The sequence below is a fragment of the Chiloscyllium punctatum genome, chromosome 3 (assembly GCF_047496795.1).
Source record: "Chiloscyllium punctatum isolate Juve2018m chromosome 3, sChiPun1.3, whole genome shotgun sequence".
NCBI lineage: Eukaryota > Metazoa > Chordata > Chondrichthyes > Orectolobiformes > Hemiscylliidae > Chiloscyllium > Chiloscyllium punctatum.
Window position 1 is genome coordinate 91,319,074 of NC_092741.1, and position 15,987 is coordinate 91,335,060.

General features: G+C 38.4%; 1 protein-coding gene across 26 annotated transcripts in view; it reads right to left on the minus strand.

Moving 5' to 3' along the window:
- epb41l2 (erythrocyte membrane protein band 4.1 like 2) overlaps positions 1–15,987 on the minus strand; it is a 218,351-nt gene that overhangs the window by 29,542 nt on the left and 172,822 nt on the right. For all 26 annotated transcript variants that reach the window (XM_072556130.1, XM_072556166.1, XM_072556093.1 and 23 more), the window contains exons 9-12: positions 6,671–6,823; positions 2,383–2,480; positions 1,702–1,874; positions 722–918 (exon numbers count right to left, since the gene is read on the minus strand). In XM_072556130.1, the coding sequence (XP_072412231.1) occupies positions 722–918; positions 1,702–1,874; positions 2,383–2,480; positions 6,671–6,823 (621 nt within the window). The remainder of the gene's footprint in view (positions 1–721; positions 919–1,701; positions 1,875–2,382; positions 2,481–6,670; positions 6,824–15,987) is intronic.

Sequence of the window (15,987 nt, forward strand, 5' to 3'; positions counted from 1 at the left end):
ATACAGTGCTTCGAATAGTGACACTTGTAATATAATTCAAAACATTTTGCTGCTTTACATAATTCCTGTGCGACCACATCAGATTACCCAAGATCAACAAATATCAAAAGGTTAAGCTGATAAGAGAGCGCAATTAATTTGTGTGACATTAAAATAAAATGGTGAAAGATGACATTGTGGTTTCTTCATGAGTATGCCTTTAATCTTTTCTCTCATTTGTTCAGTAAATATATCGAACCACAAATAATTTTGCTACCTTTATTGTTCGAATAAGTGACTGCACATAATTTAAAGAGAGAAATTACACTTCCTTTCATCTAGGTCAAAAAGAGAAAATAAAATGTACCTCACTGGTGATAGACAATGCTCATATTACATTTCCTTCCATTCCCCTTTCCTCTCAAACTAAAAGACATTTTTGAATCAGTCCCACTGTATTCAATCTCTTTCATCAACCTCCCCTAAGAATCAATAAATAGACACTATGCTTTTTTTCTCTGTTAGAATATGCAAGAAAATTATTGATTTAGTCACAAAATATATTACACACAGCTAGATTTTACTGCAATTATTCCTACCCTTTTCCCAGAAATACTCCTCTGATACTTGAAGTGAGTGGGAAAAATAAGTCATGTATCACTTGCGTGGTACAACATTAGTTACTATTGTGCACTAACTCAAAAACTTGTTGCCTGTAATTTCTAATAAAAATGTACAATACCTTCATTTCCATTGGCATTTCTAGTTGTGATTCTTTTGAAGGAGTAGTTTTGCCTTTTACTTCTATCTTTTCATCAGTTGCTTCTACTTTAACGACACCAACTTTGGTGGCAGTCACCTCTGCTGTTGAACTCTGAGGAACATCTAGAGAAGATGAATCTTGCAACAGGCCCACTTCATTAATGCCATCTACTGGGCCTGTTAGAGGAAAGAAACCTTTTTGCTTACATTTGTAATCATTAGTTCAGTTAGAACATGATGCAAAAAGTAACCATCAATGTGGATTCAATTCCAATTCTGCCTATATTAATTCACAGAGGTTTGCCTTCCCTCCTTGCCCTAGGTTTGTGGAGTGGTGCCCATTAAGATACAAGTAATCAATTCTGTCTTTCAAATGGATAGATGTACTCAAGGTCTATTGTGGACCATGGTTAACTTCACACATAAAAGTCTAGAGGTCACACTAATATTGTAGGCTATCTGTTAAATATACACTTATCCAATAGAGAGATCAGTGCTGAGAAAGGACATAATTTGTGACATAACAGTTGATATAGCACAGGGAAGAAAATGGACATCTCTCTCCACCCAATTTCTTTTTTGCGTTGTGTGTGTCCAGGAAAGAAGTTATGCCAGACAAAGAACTGGAATCAAAATCAAGTCAGAACAATGCCATAAATCACACAGCCTGAAAAATAATTGTCCAGGTATTGTTGCTCGCTCCATTGATAGAGATTATAGGGACAGTTTTCTACAGATCAGTTTAATACAAAGTAATATCCATTTATGGCCTGGTGGACCACTTAACTGCACACGTTCTGGAGCAAAAAAGAACTGAGTATAGTGGACATTTAAATCTAAAATTCTTTTTTTTAGCAAAAGGTGTGTTAGTGATTACTTAAGAGAAAGTGATTTCTCTAGATGTTTCTTCTGAGGACAGATTAAAGTTTGATGGTTTATTGAAATTCACGGGCCACCTACCTCCATCAAGACTTCTGGATAGTCGCTTACTTGATGTACGCTCAAAATAAGGTGCAGGTCTATCTATGAGTGTACTGGCCTCCCGTGTTTGAGCCTGTGTGCGGCCACTGTAACGAAACTTTGAGCCTAAAGTCAAGAATTTACTTTTTGGAGTTTGTTCAGGGGATAGCAGCCTGAAAAAAAAAATGATTTCATGTATAACAGAATTAACTGCTTTGAAATATTTATATAATATTACAACACTTTCATGCATTGGTTCAAATTTAGGAAGCAACTATTAAGAAAAATGTTCTGAAATCCTCTAAATTAAAGGAATTTAACAAGGAATGTCATGGGGAAGCTTTTACACTGTACTGCATTTTGAGTACAGACATAAATGTAATTCATTTCATTTAGAAACTATCCATATCAGACATGAATTTGTTGAAGGGAGTACTTCATTTTAAAAATATGCAACTATTTTTCTTTCTTTATAGTATAGATCTATGTATAAAGCAATTTTTAAAAGGACCATGGATAAAGATGTTTTCTGGAAATTGTAAAAAGACAAAAAAATGAAAGCAAAGCGAGCACTTTCTATTACTACCATAAATACCATTTTGTTAGGACTGCCTACATTTGAATTGCTAAAGGTTACCATTCATTACTTTGGCTGATCCGACAAATACAGAACAGCCTTACCTGAAGAAAGTATGATGCTCCACACAAACCTTCCACAATCGCTTTGCTGCTCGGTGATTAGGCAACTTGAAACCAATAGTACTTTCAAACTGTTCTGTCTAGAAAGGAATATAATTAAAAATTTCCAACTTTAAAAGGGGGCTCCCAACAAAATAAGCATTTGCTTCTACAAGAAATAATATTTTGCACTTTTGTTTAAACATAAAAGCTTCTTTGAAAAAAAACTCTTTGCGAACCCACAAAAGAAACACACTTTTTTCTAAGACGATAAAACATAAGAACAAAAGCAATTAAATTTCAACTTTTTCAAATGTAAAACAGGATGACTGAAGCAGTCCTTCAGGACCAAGGATGCCTTGGTTCCACTCTAGTTCTATGCACTCAGAGATGGCTAACCATGTGTGTGCTGCAGACACTTACAACATGCAATGTAACTGAATGTTGAGTGGGAACAGAAAGTATAAACATACAGCATCTTTGTGGCTGCAAAGAACAGAGCCTTCTATATTTATATAGGTAGCTCACAGTACACAAAGGCACTCCATTGTAAGTCTGACAGTCCTAAATTGGTTGTCATTCTTCATAGTGAGAATAATTTAGCAAGTGTGCAAAGTAGTTCAATTTTTCACTTTGGATCTTAATCAAAGAAGAGAATAATGTTATGCTTCAGGAGTGAGTTCAAAAGGATCTTAGTTATCAAGATGTTTAAATTAAGGTCCATCGCCTTTAATGCCTCAGTGAAAAAAACAATAATAACTTGCAGTTTACTACATACACAGAAGCTTTGTCTGTGTACTGAAGCTTGATGACGGAGAGTGAAGTAATTTAGTTTTGGAATAGAGGCAATAAAGATTGAATAATTTTACATCCATCCTGATTCTCTCTATGGGGAACTTGCTGGAAGAACAGTGTTGAATTATAGTGATGCAGAATGAAAAAAAATGTTGTCTTAATGACACAGCTGCATTTGAAAATTGAAATGGTCCAGTTAATAAGGGTCAGATTTGCATGTCAAAAATTAATAAGCAAAGGATGGTGACAAATTTTTGAGTACAAACAAATTTGAGGAAGACAGAGTCAAAGGCTTTCATGAGATCAAAACATTATGTAAAATGGTCATTATTGGTTTCTGGGTTTGGAATTTGAGGATTCTTGCAATGCTGTTCCTTATTGAAAAAAAATCAGGGAGACTCCTACGTTTTTACAGCAGATTTAACTCATTTCTTGGAGATGAACATGATTACAGTAACTCAAGATCTCATGTCATGAGCTCCTCTCCCCAGGTGAGGGATGGGGAGCTCTTACAATCAACTGTGATTCTGAAATTCAATAGATTTATCTATTCCATAAGCCTTGTTGCTTTTCAACTGATGAATGACATTTATTCAAGGATGGATAGTGTTGGGATATGGACATATCAATTCAAAGCATGGATAGGCTATTTGGCCCCTCAAGCCTGCTCTGCCAAACAATAAGGACATATCTTTGCCAGTTATGCAGTCCAACGGGTTCTGCAGAGTTTTCAGCCCATCAGTATACCGCTCGAGTACAGAATCTAAGTTCAAACTTCATTGCAGTATGGTCAGACTGGATAGTTTAGGGATGGGTTGGAGGATGCTCAGGTCAAGAACGAATCTCAGTTGGGGATGCTCTTAGAAACGTTCATCCAAAGGACAGAGAATGCCTCTGTCCTTTGTCCTTAGCAAGGTGCATCCCTTGAATATTTGGGGTGCAGACAGTCTTAACAGTGATGAAATACCTATGCATATCACGGTTGACCACAAGTGATTTGATTTCCTGTACTCTTTCCACCCACCATTTGTTCACAAGAGATCCAGTTGTTTGATGAACTGTTGATACGTTTACTTTTCTGTTGCAGTGTGGTGATGCTTTCAGTATGTGAACATCTTGCGTTTACATTCGAATAGCTCCTCTACCATCATGCTAATCTCTGTATTTCCAGGTGTTAATCGCAATGAAATTTAGAGTGGACCAGGCAATGTGGATACACATCAGCTCCTATTGGCTGGGATTAATGAGACTGCATTTGAAATGCCAGCTGAGAAGATCTGTCTGCAGGATGCTGGAGACATTCAATGTAAATTTTCCTGCTGCAGTGTTTCAATTATTGTTTAAGAGGTAGGTTGATGGAATTAAATAGGCAAGATTATATAATGAACAGTTCAGCAGTTGTCAATATTGGTCTTGACACAACTAACACATACAGGTGATCGCTCACTCTGATGATGATGCAGTTATGCACAGGTCAGTACTTGAATTGACAATGTTGCCACAAGAATTTTACTCTTTATTGCGACAAGGTCGTGTCCTAATTTGTCATGAGTGTTTAAGATCAGGCTACTGGACTCATGCAAGATATAACCAGGTGCTATAGTGGGAAGACTGTAAAGTTGGCATGCTGAAGCACTCAAATCAAATGACTGAAGAATCTGATTTACTCATACCTATCAAGACAATACAGACCCAGAGTTTAATAAAATAAAGACCTGCGGATACAGGAGATCTGAAACAAAAAAAGTCAGAAATTGCTAGAGAAACTCAGAAGCATCTGTGAAAAGAAAATAGAGTTAACAGTTTGAGTCCAGTGACTCTTTATGAAAATGGGTTGCTTTCAGAATAGCCAACCCATTTCCAACAGCACATAGTCCCCATTATCATCTACTTAGCTTCTCTTCATCCTTGACTTACGTTCACCAATCCCTTTGTCTTCTTCTCCTGTGTTTCTCTCTCTCTGGGCTCCCTCTCCACTTACCTGCTCACTCAGTCTCCCATCCTCTAATCCTTGTTACCAGCATAAGTATTACCTTTTCTTAGCTGTTTTCAGGTCTGAAGGAGAGTCACTGGACTTGAAAAGTTAACCATTTTCTTTTCATAGATGCTGCCATACCTGAGTTTCTCCAGCAATTTTTGTTCTTGTTTATTTTAGACCCAGCATTAAGGCATACTCCAAACCAGATAAGGGGTGCCACCTAGTGGTAATGGCCATCTCACAGCAACAGTGCTGCAGGTGCACTAGCCAACTGTCAGATCCTGCTTGCATGGGTCTGGTCCCCCAAGCAGTGATTTGTATCAAGGAAGCGCTACTATTGAGGCATTCTCTGCCTGGTGATGCAACCTCAGCAATGGTATTCACAAATGCTGTTTGACTTAGACTGACTCCAACATTTTTATTTCAAAGTTCCAGCATCCACAATATTTTGTTTTGAATACATTTCCTGTTACTTTAAACTTCACTCCCTCTGAAATCTCCTTTCAAGTTTACATGCTAGCTGACATTGCAAATGGCTTCCATTTCTCAGATTCCATCAAATTCCAAAATAAGCATAACCCATCTCAAAAACTAACTGAGTTCCCACCAACTATCAAACCACTTCCAGCCAAATTGTCTCCAGAATCTACTCTGGGCCTTACAAAGCTTTCTAGAAGTACAATTATTTACATCCAACTTTGTGCTCTCACTTTGATTCAGATAGCTTAATTTACTATATTTCTAATTTTCCTCCGTCCTTCAGGCCATCTCTGACTCTCTCTTTCTGGACTTTACTTGTTTTTCTGTCAAGAAACGGGCTTTTCATACAAATCTGCTTTCAGAACTATTTGAATTAAGCTTCTTTCCACTGCGTTTTCACAAAGTTCCATTCCTCTTTGATACATTTACAGGGTTGATTTCCACTTTAATCACAATATTTCCTGAGATGTCAGTTTCCCTAAGAACTTGTCATCCACAGTAGTCAAGAGGACCCTTGACTTTCAAATCTTAGCCTCTGTTCTTAGTCCATCCCATCTGACTCAATTATATCAGAATCCTCTCTTGAACCCATCTTCTGTAACTCCTTCGTATTTTGCAAATAACCATCTACAACTAATATCTCTATACCTCATTAGGAATGCCTCTATAATACCTTTATCTACTCTTCTACCGTCCAATTTCCTATGTAGTAGCAGGATCTACAACACTTTGACACATTCCAATTCCGGATGAGATGAAAGTGACAGGCTTTTCTTGTACTCTAATACATCTTATTCTCTGCTGTAGGGTAGTCTCCTCTAATAATGGGAAAACCAGAGATCAAGTGGTCATTTTGCCAACCACTTTTCTTTTGTCAGTTGCCTGAGCATTTCAAACATTTTATGAAGTTTTTGTTTTTAAAATCAGGGTACACAAATGCTAAAGCTTATTAATCTGCTTTTAATATGCACCGTTAGTTTTAAATAAGTTAAAGCTAACTCTAAATATATATAAAATGATGTTTGGACAACATCTTACCTCTCCAGGTCGAATTTTAATATAAAAATTGCTTCGTTTATAGGAAATTTTAAGAATTTTTGGCCAAGCAAAACGGTTAATTCGGAGACGATCCTTGTAGATGAGCAGCCCATTTGCACATATGCCCAACATAATATCCACTCCTTCAGAATCCTATTTAAAAAAAAACAGAAAAATAATGAATTTTTAAAAGTCAACATAGCATCGCTAAGTCTTGAGAATACTAAAGACTAATTTTCAAGGTAAATTGGCAGATAGTGATAACCAAAGGTGTGGCGCTGGAAAAGCACAACAGGTCAGGCGGCATCCGAGGAGCAGGAGAGTTGATGTTCCGGGCATAGGCCCTTCAATCAGGAGTTAGATGGGAAGGCACTAGGTAGATGCAGGTGATGTGTGATAATGATAGGTTGGAGGAGAGGGTGGAGCAGATAGGTGGGAAGGAAGATGGACAGGTAGGACAGGTCAAGAGGGCAGTGCCGAGTTGGAGGTTTGGATCTGGGATGAGGTGGGGGAGTGCAGATAAGGAAACTGGTGAAGTCGATGTTGATGCTGAGTGCTTTGAGGGTCCCAAGATGTAAGATGAGGTGTACTTCCTCCAGTCGTCAGGTGGCTTGGGGATTTGGTGCTGGAGGTGGCCCAGAACTTGCACGTCCTTGGCGGACTGGTAGGGGACAATTAATTTTACACATCCTTTCAAATTATTTATGGTTCATTACTGGATAACTGGCAGGGCACAAAGTCACAAGACAAAGGAGCAGAAAGAGGCTATTTGGCCAATTGGGTCTGCTCAATGAAGTCTGGACGCAAATGTTTAATGTCCAATGCCAGATACTGGGGATAAACTTGGCATTTCAAGTTAGCAGCCTATTAGTGGATTGCTGCAAAGACCAACTTTGGTGGCCTCAGCTATTTACAATCTACATCAATGATTTAGACTATCTAACAGTTCTGATAAAAGGGCCACTGGACTCAAAACATTAACTCTGTTTTTGTCTCCACAGATGCTCCTGACCTTCTGAGTTTCTCCAGCACTTTCTGTTTTTGTTTCAGATTTTCAGCAGCTGCAGTTCTTTGTTTTATTCTACTAACATATCCAAGTTTACTGAGAATGTAAGTCTGGGTGGGAGTGTAAGCTTTGAGCTCCAAAATCTCAGATATATCATGACAACGTGGTATGCTGATGCATTGTGGATAGTGACTTCTTGGAATGGAGGGTTCAGGGAGTGTTGTCATCCAACAGGATCTATGATACTGGCGAATGTTGGACAACTTGGTGGCCTGGAGAAAACACCAGTGAGCTGCAGCTGCCAGATAACCACTCTGACTTTCACCATCTGGTTTCTCACTGGAACTTGGAAAAATAGCATCCTGAATATAAATGAGGCAGCATTACATAATAAAGCGTCAATGTTTGAAAATCAGGCTCTCATCACTTACAAGCAAGATTCTCATCTGGACATTGAAACCATTACCCATGCCTTTAGGTTGCTGGGAAAAGAAAAACACCCTACATTTTGATCTTTAGATAGAAGATTCTCTCTTCCAAATAAACTAAGATCATCTCTTCTTAGGAGTACTGCCCACATTGCATTCCTTTTCACATATCTCCAAACAAATCATCATCCATGGATATTCAATTTCCAATCTTGGTCACCCAGTAGCCCCTTTTCTGTGAAGGCAATTAAAATCATATCGATTTTCCTCAATTTGTGCATTGAATTCATCAACATTTTTGTGAGTTCAACATTTTTCTCTTGAATCTGAGCTCCATCTTAGATTCCAATCCCCTTGCCAATCTACTTCCGAATTCCTTCTACTGATAAATGAAATGGCTTTGATACCTGTCTTCTTGAAAAGAAAAACTTCTAATTAGAATGCCTCCTGCTCATAATTAATCCTGTTTCCCAAACCTTCCACACTGACTTTCATGGTTGCTGAAAATTGATATCCCCCTTTACGTTCCAAATTACTCTCTGAACCTCCAGCTTCTGACCTCACTCTGACCCTTCTCATCTCCTGAACCTACAATTCATTCAAGATCTATGCATTTTTAAATTGCTGCCATTCACTCCTTCCCTTTCTTGAATCTCTGCTTGAGCAAGGACTATGTATATAAACAATAAAGGGGATGCAGTCATTTTTAAAAAAAAAAATCAGGATTCAAACAGCCCCAGCTCAGCAATTCTGCACCACAGGGGACACAATATTAGAACTGTAGATTTGAATTAGACCTGAATTTCAAAAAGGAGTGCAGGTTAGGAGAGAGAAGTGGTGAGATAGAGTCTGGTATGGGAAAAGGTTGCAGGTCAGAGATTCAGGAATGTAAAGATGCTGCAAGGTGAAGTTTCAGGCATGGAAAGAGGTCAGTTGGAGGAAGAGGGAGAGAGAGGCTGCTCTGTAAAGCTGACAATTAGGTCTCAGTCTTATGACAAACCAGAGGGAATCATTCAAAACAAATCTTGTGATTCAAACTAAGATTAAAGGCTCCAGCAATGGTCATATGAAACATTAACTTTACTGTATTGTTTGACTCCTTAAATCCAGGAGCCATATAAACTAAATGTAGAATGAAAATTTTTCTTCTTTTGGGGCAGCATGGTGGCTCAATGGTTAGCACTGCTGCCTCACAGTGCCAGGGACCCAGGTCCAATTCTGTCCTCTGGCAACTGGGCTGTGTGGATATTCTCCCTGTGTCTGTGTGGATTTCCTCCAGGTGCTCCAGTTTTCTCCCACAATCCAAACGTGTGGGGGTTAGGTGGACTGGCCATGCCATCATGTTAGGGAGATGAGCCATGGGAAATGCAGGGTTACAGGGATGGAGGCCTGGGTGGGATGCTCATCAGAGGGTCCGTGTGGACTCGATGGGCTAATTGTAAGGATTCCATGATTTATTCCACATCTTTAGATCCCATACCACCACTCTGTTGAAATCCCCAGGGTCGAATTATCAGACTGGGTCACTGTTCTTCAATATTTCTTACAAATCTAACACTTATCACTTATCTCTTGCATAAGCATATTGTATTTCTCGTCCCCTTTTTATGCATCCTTTAATAACATTTTTAACCTTTTGTAGGATAGATGGATAAATTGCCTATGCTGTATTAACACAATTGCCTTTTTGTTTTCTAAGTTCCTCACCCCTGATATCAAGAACACATTTTTTTTAAAATAGTGGAGAGGTTATATTCCATTAAATAAATAAGTGTCTCATTTGTGTAAATTGCAATTTCACTGATTTTCCAAATACGAGCATTGATATTTTCCACATCCAATTTCATCTGTAATTTCTGCAATTACCTCTAACAATTACACCTGCAATTAAACAATCTGCATCCTTACTAACAAAATAATTGTCTCAAGATATTTTCCAAGGACTGACTACTCCTTTTTTTAAAAAAAAGATTTTAGTGTGCTAACCTGGTCCTGAAGCTGGAACTCTCAAATTCCTTAACTTTGCTCCAATCCTTATTATTCAGAGTCCCAGTGGCATTTAGTCAATTCATTCCACATATGGTCACTGCCCCCTGTCTAATGTCACACAATTAAAGGATTCTGCCACCAACATATTCATCAACGGGTAATCTTCTTGTAATCAATACAAATGCCTCTCTTTGAACCATGTCACCAGTTTCTTCCTCCAAATCCTCTGCTTCATGTTGTGTTACAAACATTCTGTTGTACTGATTCGGAAATTCATGGCATAATGGTATTTTTTTTTAAATCACATCTTAAACAACCTGGACATTTTTAGATTAGATTAGATTACCTACAGTGTGGAAACAGGCCCTTCGGCTCAACAAGTCCACACCGACCTACCGAAGCGCAACCCACCCCGACCCATTCCCTACATTTACCCCTGCACCTAACACTACGGGCAATTTAACATGACCAATTCACCTGACCTGTACATCTTTGGACTGTGGGAGGAAACCGGAGCACCCGGAGGAAACCCACGCAGACACGGGGAGAATGTGCAAACTCCACACAGTCAGTCGCCTGAGGCGGAAATTGAACCCGGGTCTCTGGCGCTGTGAGGCAGCAGTGCTAACCACTGTGCCACCCATTAAATCTTTTATGCTAAGTCTCAAATTGTTTTTTGCTCTTCAAGGTTGTCAAAAACAGTTCTGTTCTCAATTCTTCTAAAGTTATTTTATACTGTCTCCTGTGACCTGGATCTAGAGGGTATCGCATCATTGTGTTCTCCATTTTCTGTCTTTTAATTGATTATCCTAATTTCACCATGAAAACTAGAAGGCATAAGCTTAAGTTGAGAAGGAAAAGATTTAGAAAGAACCTAAGGGATAACTTTTTCACACAGAGGGTGGTGCATGTATGGAATGAGCTGCCAGAGGAAGTAGTGGAGGCAGGTACTATTACAATATTTACATGGCACATGGATGGATTTATGAATAGGAAGCGTTGAGAGGGGTTTGGGCCAAATGCTGGCAAATGGAACCAAGTCAGACTGGGATTTCTAGCCGGCACAGATGAGTTGGACCGAAAGGTCTGTTTCTATGCTGTATGACACATGGCTGAGTGTTTTCCAAAGAATTTTTTAATGTTCCAACATTTGCTCAAGCAGTGTGTGCTTATCTCCAAAATTAACTCCTATCAAAACTAGAAATGCATCTGTATTTGATACTTCTGCACAGTTTTAATAAATTAAGTGCCAGCTGGAAGAATTTCTAGCTGGAATTTCTGGAGTCTTATATGTATCTTACTGGTTTCCATCATGTAATTTTCTATTTAACCTTCATTCGATCTAAATTTGTCAAAACTTGACCATGCTTCATAAGCAGTTCATAAATCATCTTTACATTAAGATTCAGATATCTTTTTTACAGTTTTCTCGTAATTACTCTTGGGTTAGAAGACTGCTTAGTTTTCAATTCTTCACTTACAAACAACTCACCATCTTCTGCTTCCAATATGAACAGAGTCCAGTCATGTACACCTCCAGTCAGAATTTAATTTCTAGCTCATACAGTACAGATTCCAATAACTGTGCTTACCATTTTTATAAATGGAGTTCTCACCAATTAAACTATTCATCATCTCTTCTCTACTTCCATTAGGTTTCAAGCATTCTTCCAGACTTTGCTGAATCATAACCCTTCTTCTTGCCGATGCCTACTTTGTTAGCTTTGTCACATCAGCTTTACTTATTAAATTAATCAAATTATAATGTATAAAACTAATTATAGAATCGTTACATTATAGTACAGGAAGAGGCCATTCGCTCCATCTTGCCAGCTCTAAGAGCTATTTAACAAGGCTCACTCCCTGGCCTTCTCATTAAAGGCTTGTCAATTGTTTTTTCCGCTTTTAGATAATTATCCAAATCCCATTTGGAAACATTAATTGAATTTCTCTCCACCATGGCCCCAGCGAGGGAAATCCAGATGCTAACAACTTGCTATGTAAAAATCATTTTCCCTCTTATGACCTATGATTCTTTTGCCAGCGATCTTTGCTGGCATGTCAGGCATAAATATCTAAATGATGCAGAATGCCATGGCTGCACTATTTGTAAAAAGAAACTGTACATCAGGGCTCACATTAATATTTCAGCTTTATTCAAAATATTGTATTGTATAAAGAAATAAAAGATTGTTATACAGTATCAAAGAAAAATTATACAGTATCAAACTCAACAATTAACAGTAACAGCCAAGACCCTTTTTAAAAAAAATACTTTAGTTATCAACTCATGCTTAGTGTCTACTCATACTGCACTAAAAAGACAGGCTTGCCATCAGCTGCGTAAGTGCCCCAAGCACAAATATATCTCCAATCACTGAATATGTAAGTATTTGTAATAAGATTTAATGGTGATATCTGCTAAACTGCTAACAACATGAATGTAAATAAATATGCTATCACATTTAAACACGAATTTCCAACTTCATGTGGCTTCATACATTTGAAATTAAATGCACCATAGCAAAAAAAAGTTGCAGTATTATTACTGGATTCATTGCAATATTTGTGATGCAAATACACTTCATACACTTTGCCTCAATCTTTTGTTTTAATTATCAGATAAGCATGAAAAAGTAATTTGTAAATTTGCTCCATCTGTCCTTTGGGAACAATGTTTCAGTAACAGCGGTCTTTACTAATGAGATTCAGTGCAACTTCTGAAATCTGTATTGTAAAACTCAAAAACGCTCATACAACAAAAATAAACTTGGCTTAATCTGAACTTTCAAGTCCAACAGTGACACTGTTGAATACTTATTTAAAATAGAAACAAGCTGATATGTACTGTGAATACAGAATTAAGACTCAGAGCAATATAGTGGATCAGTAATTTGTAACTCAGCAAAGTCAGCACAGGTAGTGCATGCCTTGATTTAGCATCAGCAAAATGTGCCGGATTAAATGGCAGTGATAATCTAAACAGAAATAAATAGAATGGAAACCCTGGAAAGGTTATACAGGTTCCAAGCAACTAATTCACCAGTGATAAATGGATATTTAATCCAGCACCTAAAAGACTATTTGTGAGGTAGTACAAATATCTGTGGACTGAAACAAGCGATTATTGTACAAAAAGCTAGAGCAAACATCAACAGGAGTCTTGCTATAATACCATGCTAAAGAATGCAATCCATTTAGTTTGGATTGACTTAAAACTTAATAAAAAAGAGGAAGGTTATTGACAAATCTAATATGCCTATATTTTTCCAATATGTTAAAATCACAAGTAAACTATGGAAAGGCATAACCATTAAAGTTCCATCAATATTAAATAGTTAACTTTACACAGACACCAAGCATGAGCAATTGATTCTGAACAGCTTAAAAAGCTAAACTGAATTAAAGACACTTAATTAGACAAAATAATTATATACTGCATTTAATATGGAGAAGGGAACTGTGCACTGAGGAAAAGAATTGACAAAGTAGATAGCTTTATGTTTTTAACATACAGGTCATTCCGCTAAATTGCTTATTTCATTAATGCAAATTCATTAATGCGATTGACAAATTGGGGACATTGTTTCTGAAGCACAAACTTTTAAAACATGTGTTGGCTGCAACGCAATTACATCGCCAACACTTTAAGCGCTGTTTCTCTATAATGCAGGGTTGCACAACAACACAGCCATTGCATTATAGAAGAACTACCTATACCTGTGAATGAAAGTACAAAGGGATTGAGGAGTTTTACTAGGGGTTTGACATTTAGTAAGCCTGACTAAGCCTGAGTTGCAATCAACAAAGCAAATAGAATTCCAAACCTAAACACAGCTGCCAGGTATTAACTATCTCCAACAAGGGAGAATCTCCTAGTAGCCTAACATTCAACATCCTGGAGGCATCATTGACCAGAAATGTAACTAGAGTAGCTACATAAATACTGACACCACCTGATTCTGCAAAACCCACCCACCATCTACACGAGACAAGTCAGGAGTGCATTGCAATAAAAGTGACCACCGTCTTTTCAAGTCATAGGGCTGCTCTCTGAGAGAGAGAGAGAGAGAGAGAGAGAGAGAGACAGCTGGTGGTGATTGACAAGGACAGTCCTTCATGGTAACCTCTGACAGTACAGGAATTGAACCCAAGCCATTCACATCACTCCACATTGCAAACCAGCAATGAAAAGAAACTGACTATATCATGGAATGGAATACTGCTGACCACACCTAGCTTAATCCAAAACAATCAAGGAGTAAAACCCGGCCCAGGCTGGGTTAATGAGAATGGTTCCAAGAATAAGGAATTCCAATGACATAAAAGGATTGCAGACAGATTACATAAATTAGGACAATACTCTTTGGAGAAAAGAAGGTGGAGCAGATGTTTAACGGGGCTGTGAAAAATGATGGGGAGGCTGGACAGCGTAGGCATGAAGAAACTGTCTCCATTAATGGAAAGATTGAGAATCAGAGCACACAGACTTAAGATAATTGTTAAAAGAAGCAATGCAGACATTGGAAAAATCTGCATAGCAAGTGGTTAGGATCTGGAATGCAGTGCCTGAGAGTGTGGTGGAAGCAGGTTTAATCAACGCATTCAAGTGGGAATTAAATTATCATCCAAACAAAGAATGCACAACACTAGTCTAATCCCATTTTTAAGCACTTGGCCCATAGCCCTGTCTGCCTTGGCATCACAATCTTCAAATAAAATGCTCAGATTATTTCAATTTCACCAATCCTTGAGTCAAGGGACAGAGGAGAGAATCATGGCCACCACTAAGGAGAAGGTGCTGGGTAAGCTGAAAGGTTTGAAGGTGGAAAGATCACCCAGATTGGTTGGACTATATCCCAGACTTCTGAAGGAGGTAGCTGCAGAGATTGAGCAGAGGTGATGATCTTTCAGGAAAGAATGAGGTCAGGGAGGGTCCAAAAGGACTGGAAAATGTCTCATATTACACCTCTGTTTAAAAGAGGGGGCCAGAAAACAGGTAATTATAGCATAATAGCCTCACCTCACTCATTGGTAAGATCCAAGACCATCGTCAAGGATGAGATTGCTGAGTACTTGGAAATGCATGGTTAAAATAGGCAGCATGGCTTCATCAAGGGGAGGTCTAACCTGACAAAACTGTTACAATTCTTTATGGATTTAACAAGTTAGACAAAGATGAGCCAATGGATGCACTCTATTTGTATTTCCAGAGGGCCTCTAACAAAGTGCCGGACAGGAGGCTGCTAAATAAGAGTCCTTGGTGTTAGGGTAAGGCACTGGCAGGAAAGAGGATTGGCTCTCTAACAAAAGGCAGACAGTGGGGATAAAAGCGTCTTTTTCAGGATGGCAGTCGGTGACTCGTGGAGTTTCACAGGGGTCAATGTTGGAACCACAATTATTCACATTATATGTTAACAAACAGGATGAAGGAAGTGAGAACATTGTGTTATCTATAAACTTAGCAACAAAGATAGCTGGAGGGACAGGTAATGTTGAAGAAATGGAAGGCTGTTAGGAGGACTTGGACAGGCAAGGACAGTAGGCAAAGGAGTGGCAGACAGAATGCAGTGTGGGAATGTATAACATTATGCATTTTGGTAGGAAAAACAGAGACGAAAAATATTTTCTAAATGGGGAAATCTGAACTACAGAAGGTTTAGGAGTCTTAGTTCAGGATTCTCCTAAGGTTAACATGCAGATTCAGCTGGCAATTAGGAAGACAAATGCAACGTTTGCATTCATTTCAAGAGGGCTAGAATACAACAGCAAAGATGCATTGCATTGGCTGTATAAGGCTCTGGTAAGACCACATTTGGAATATTGTGAAAAGTTTTGGGCCCTGTATCTAAGGAAGAATGCGCTGGCCTTGAAGGGGGTTAAAAAGATGTTTA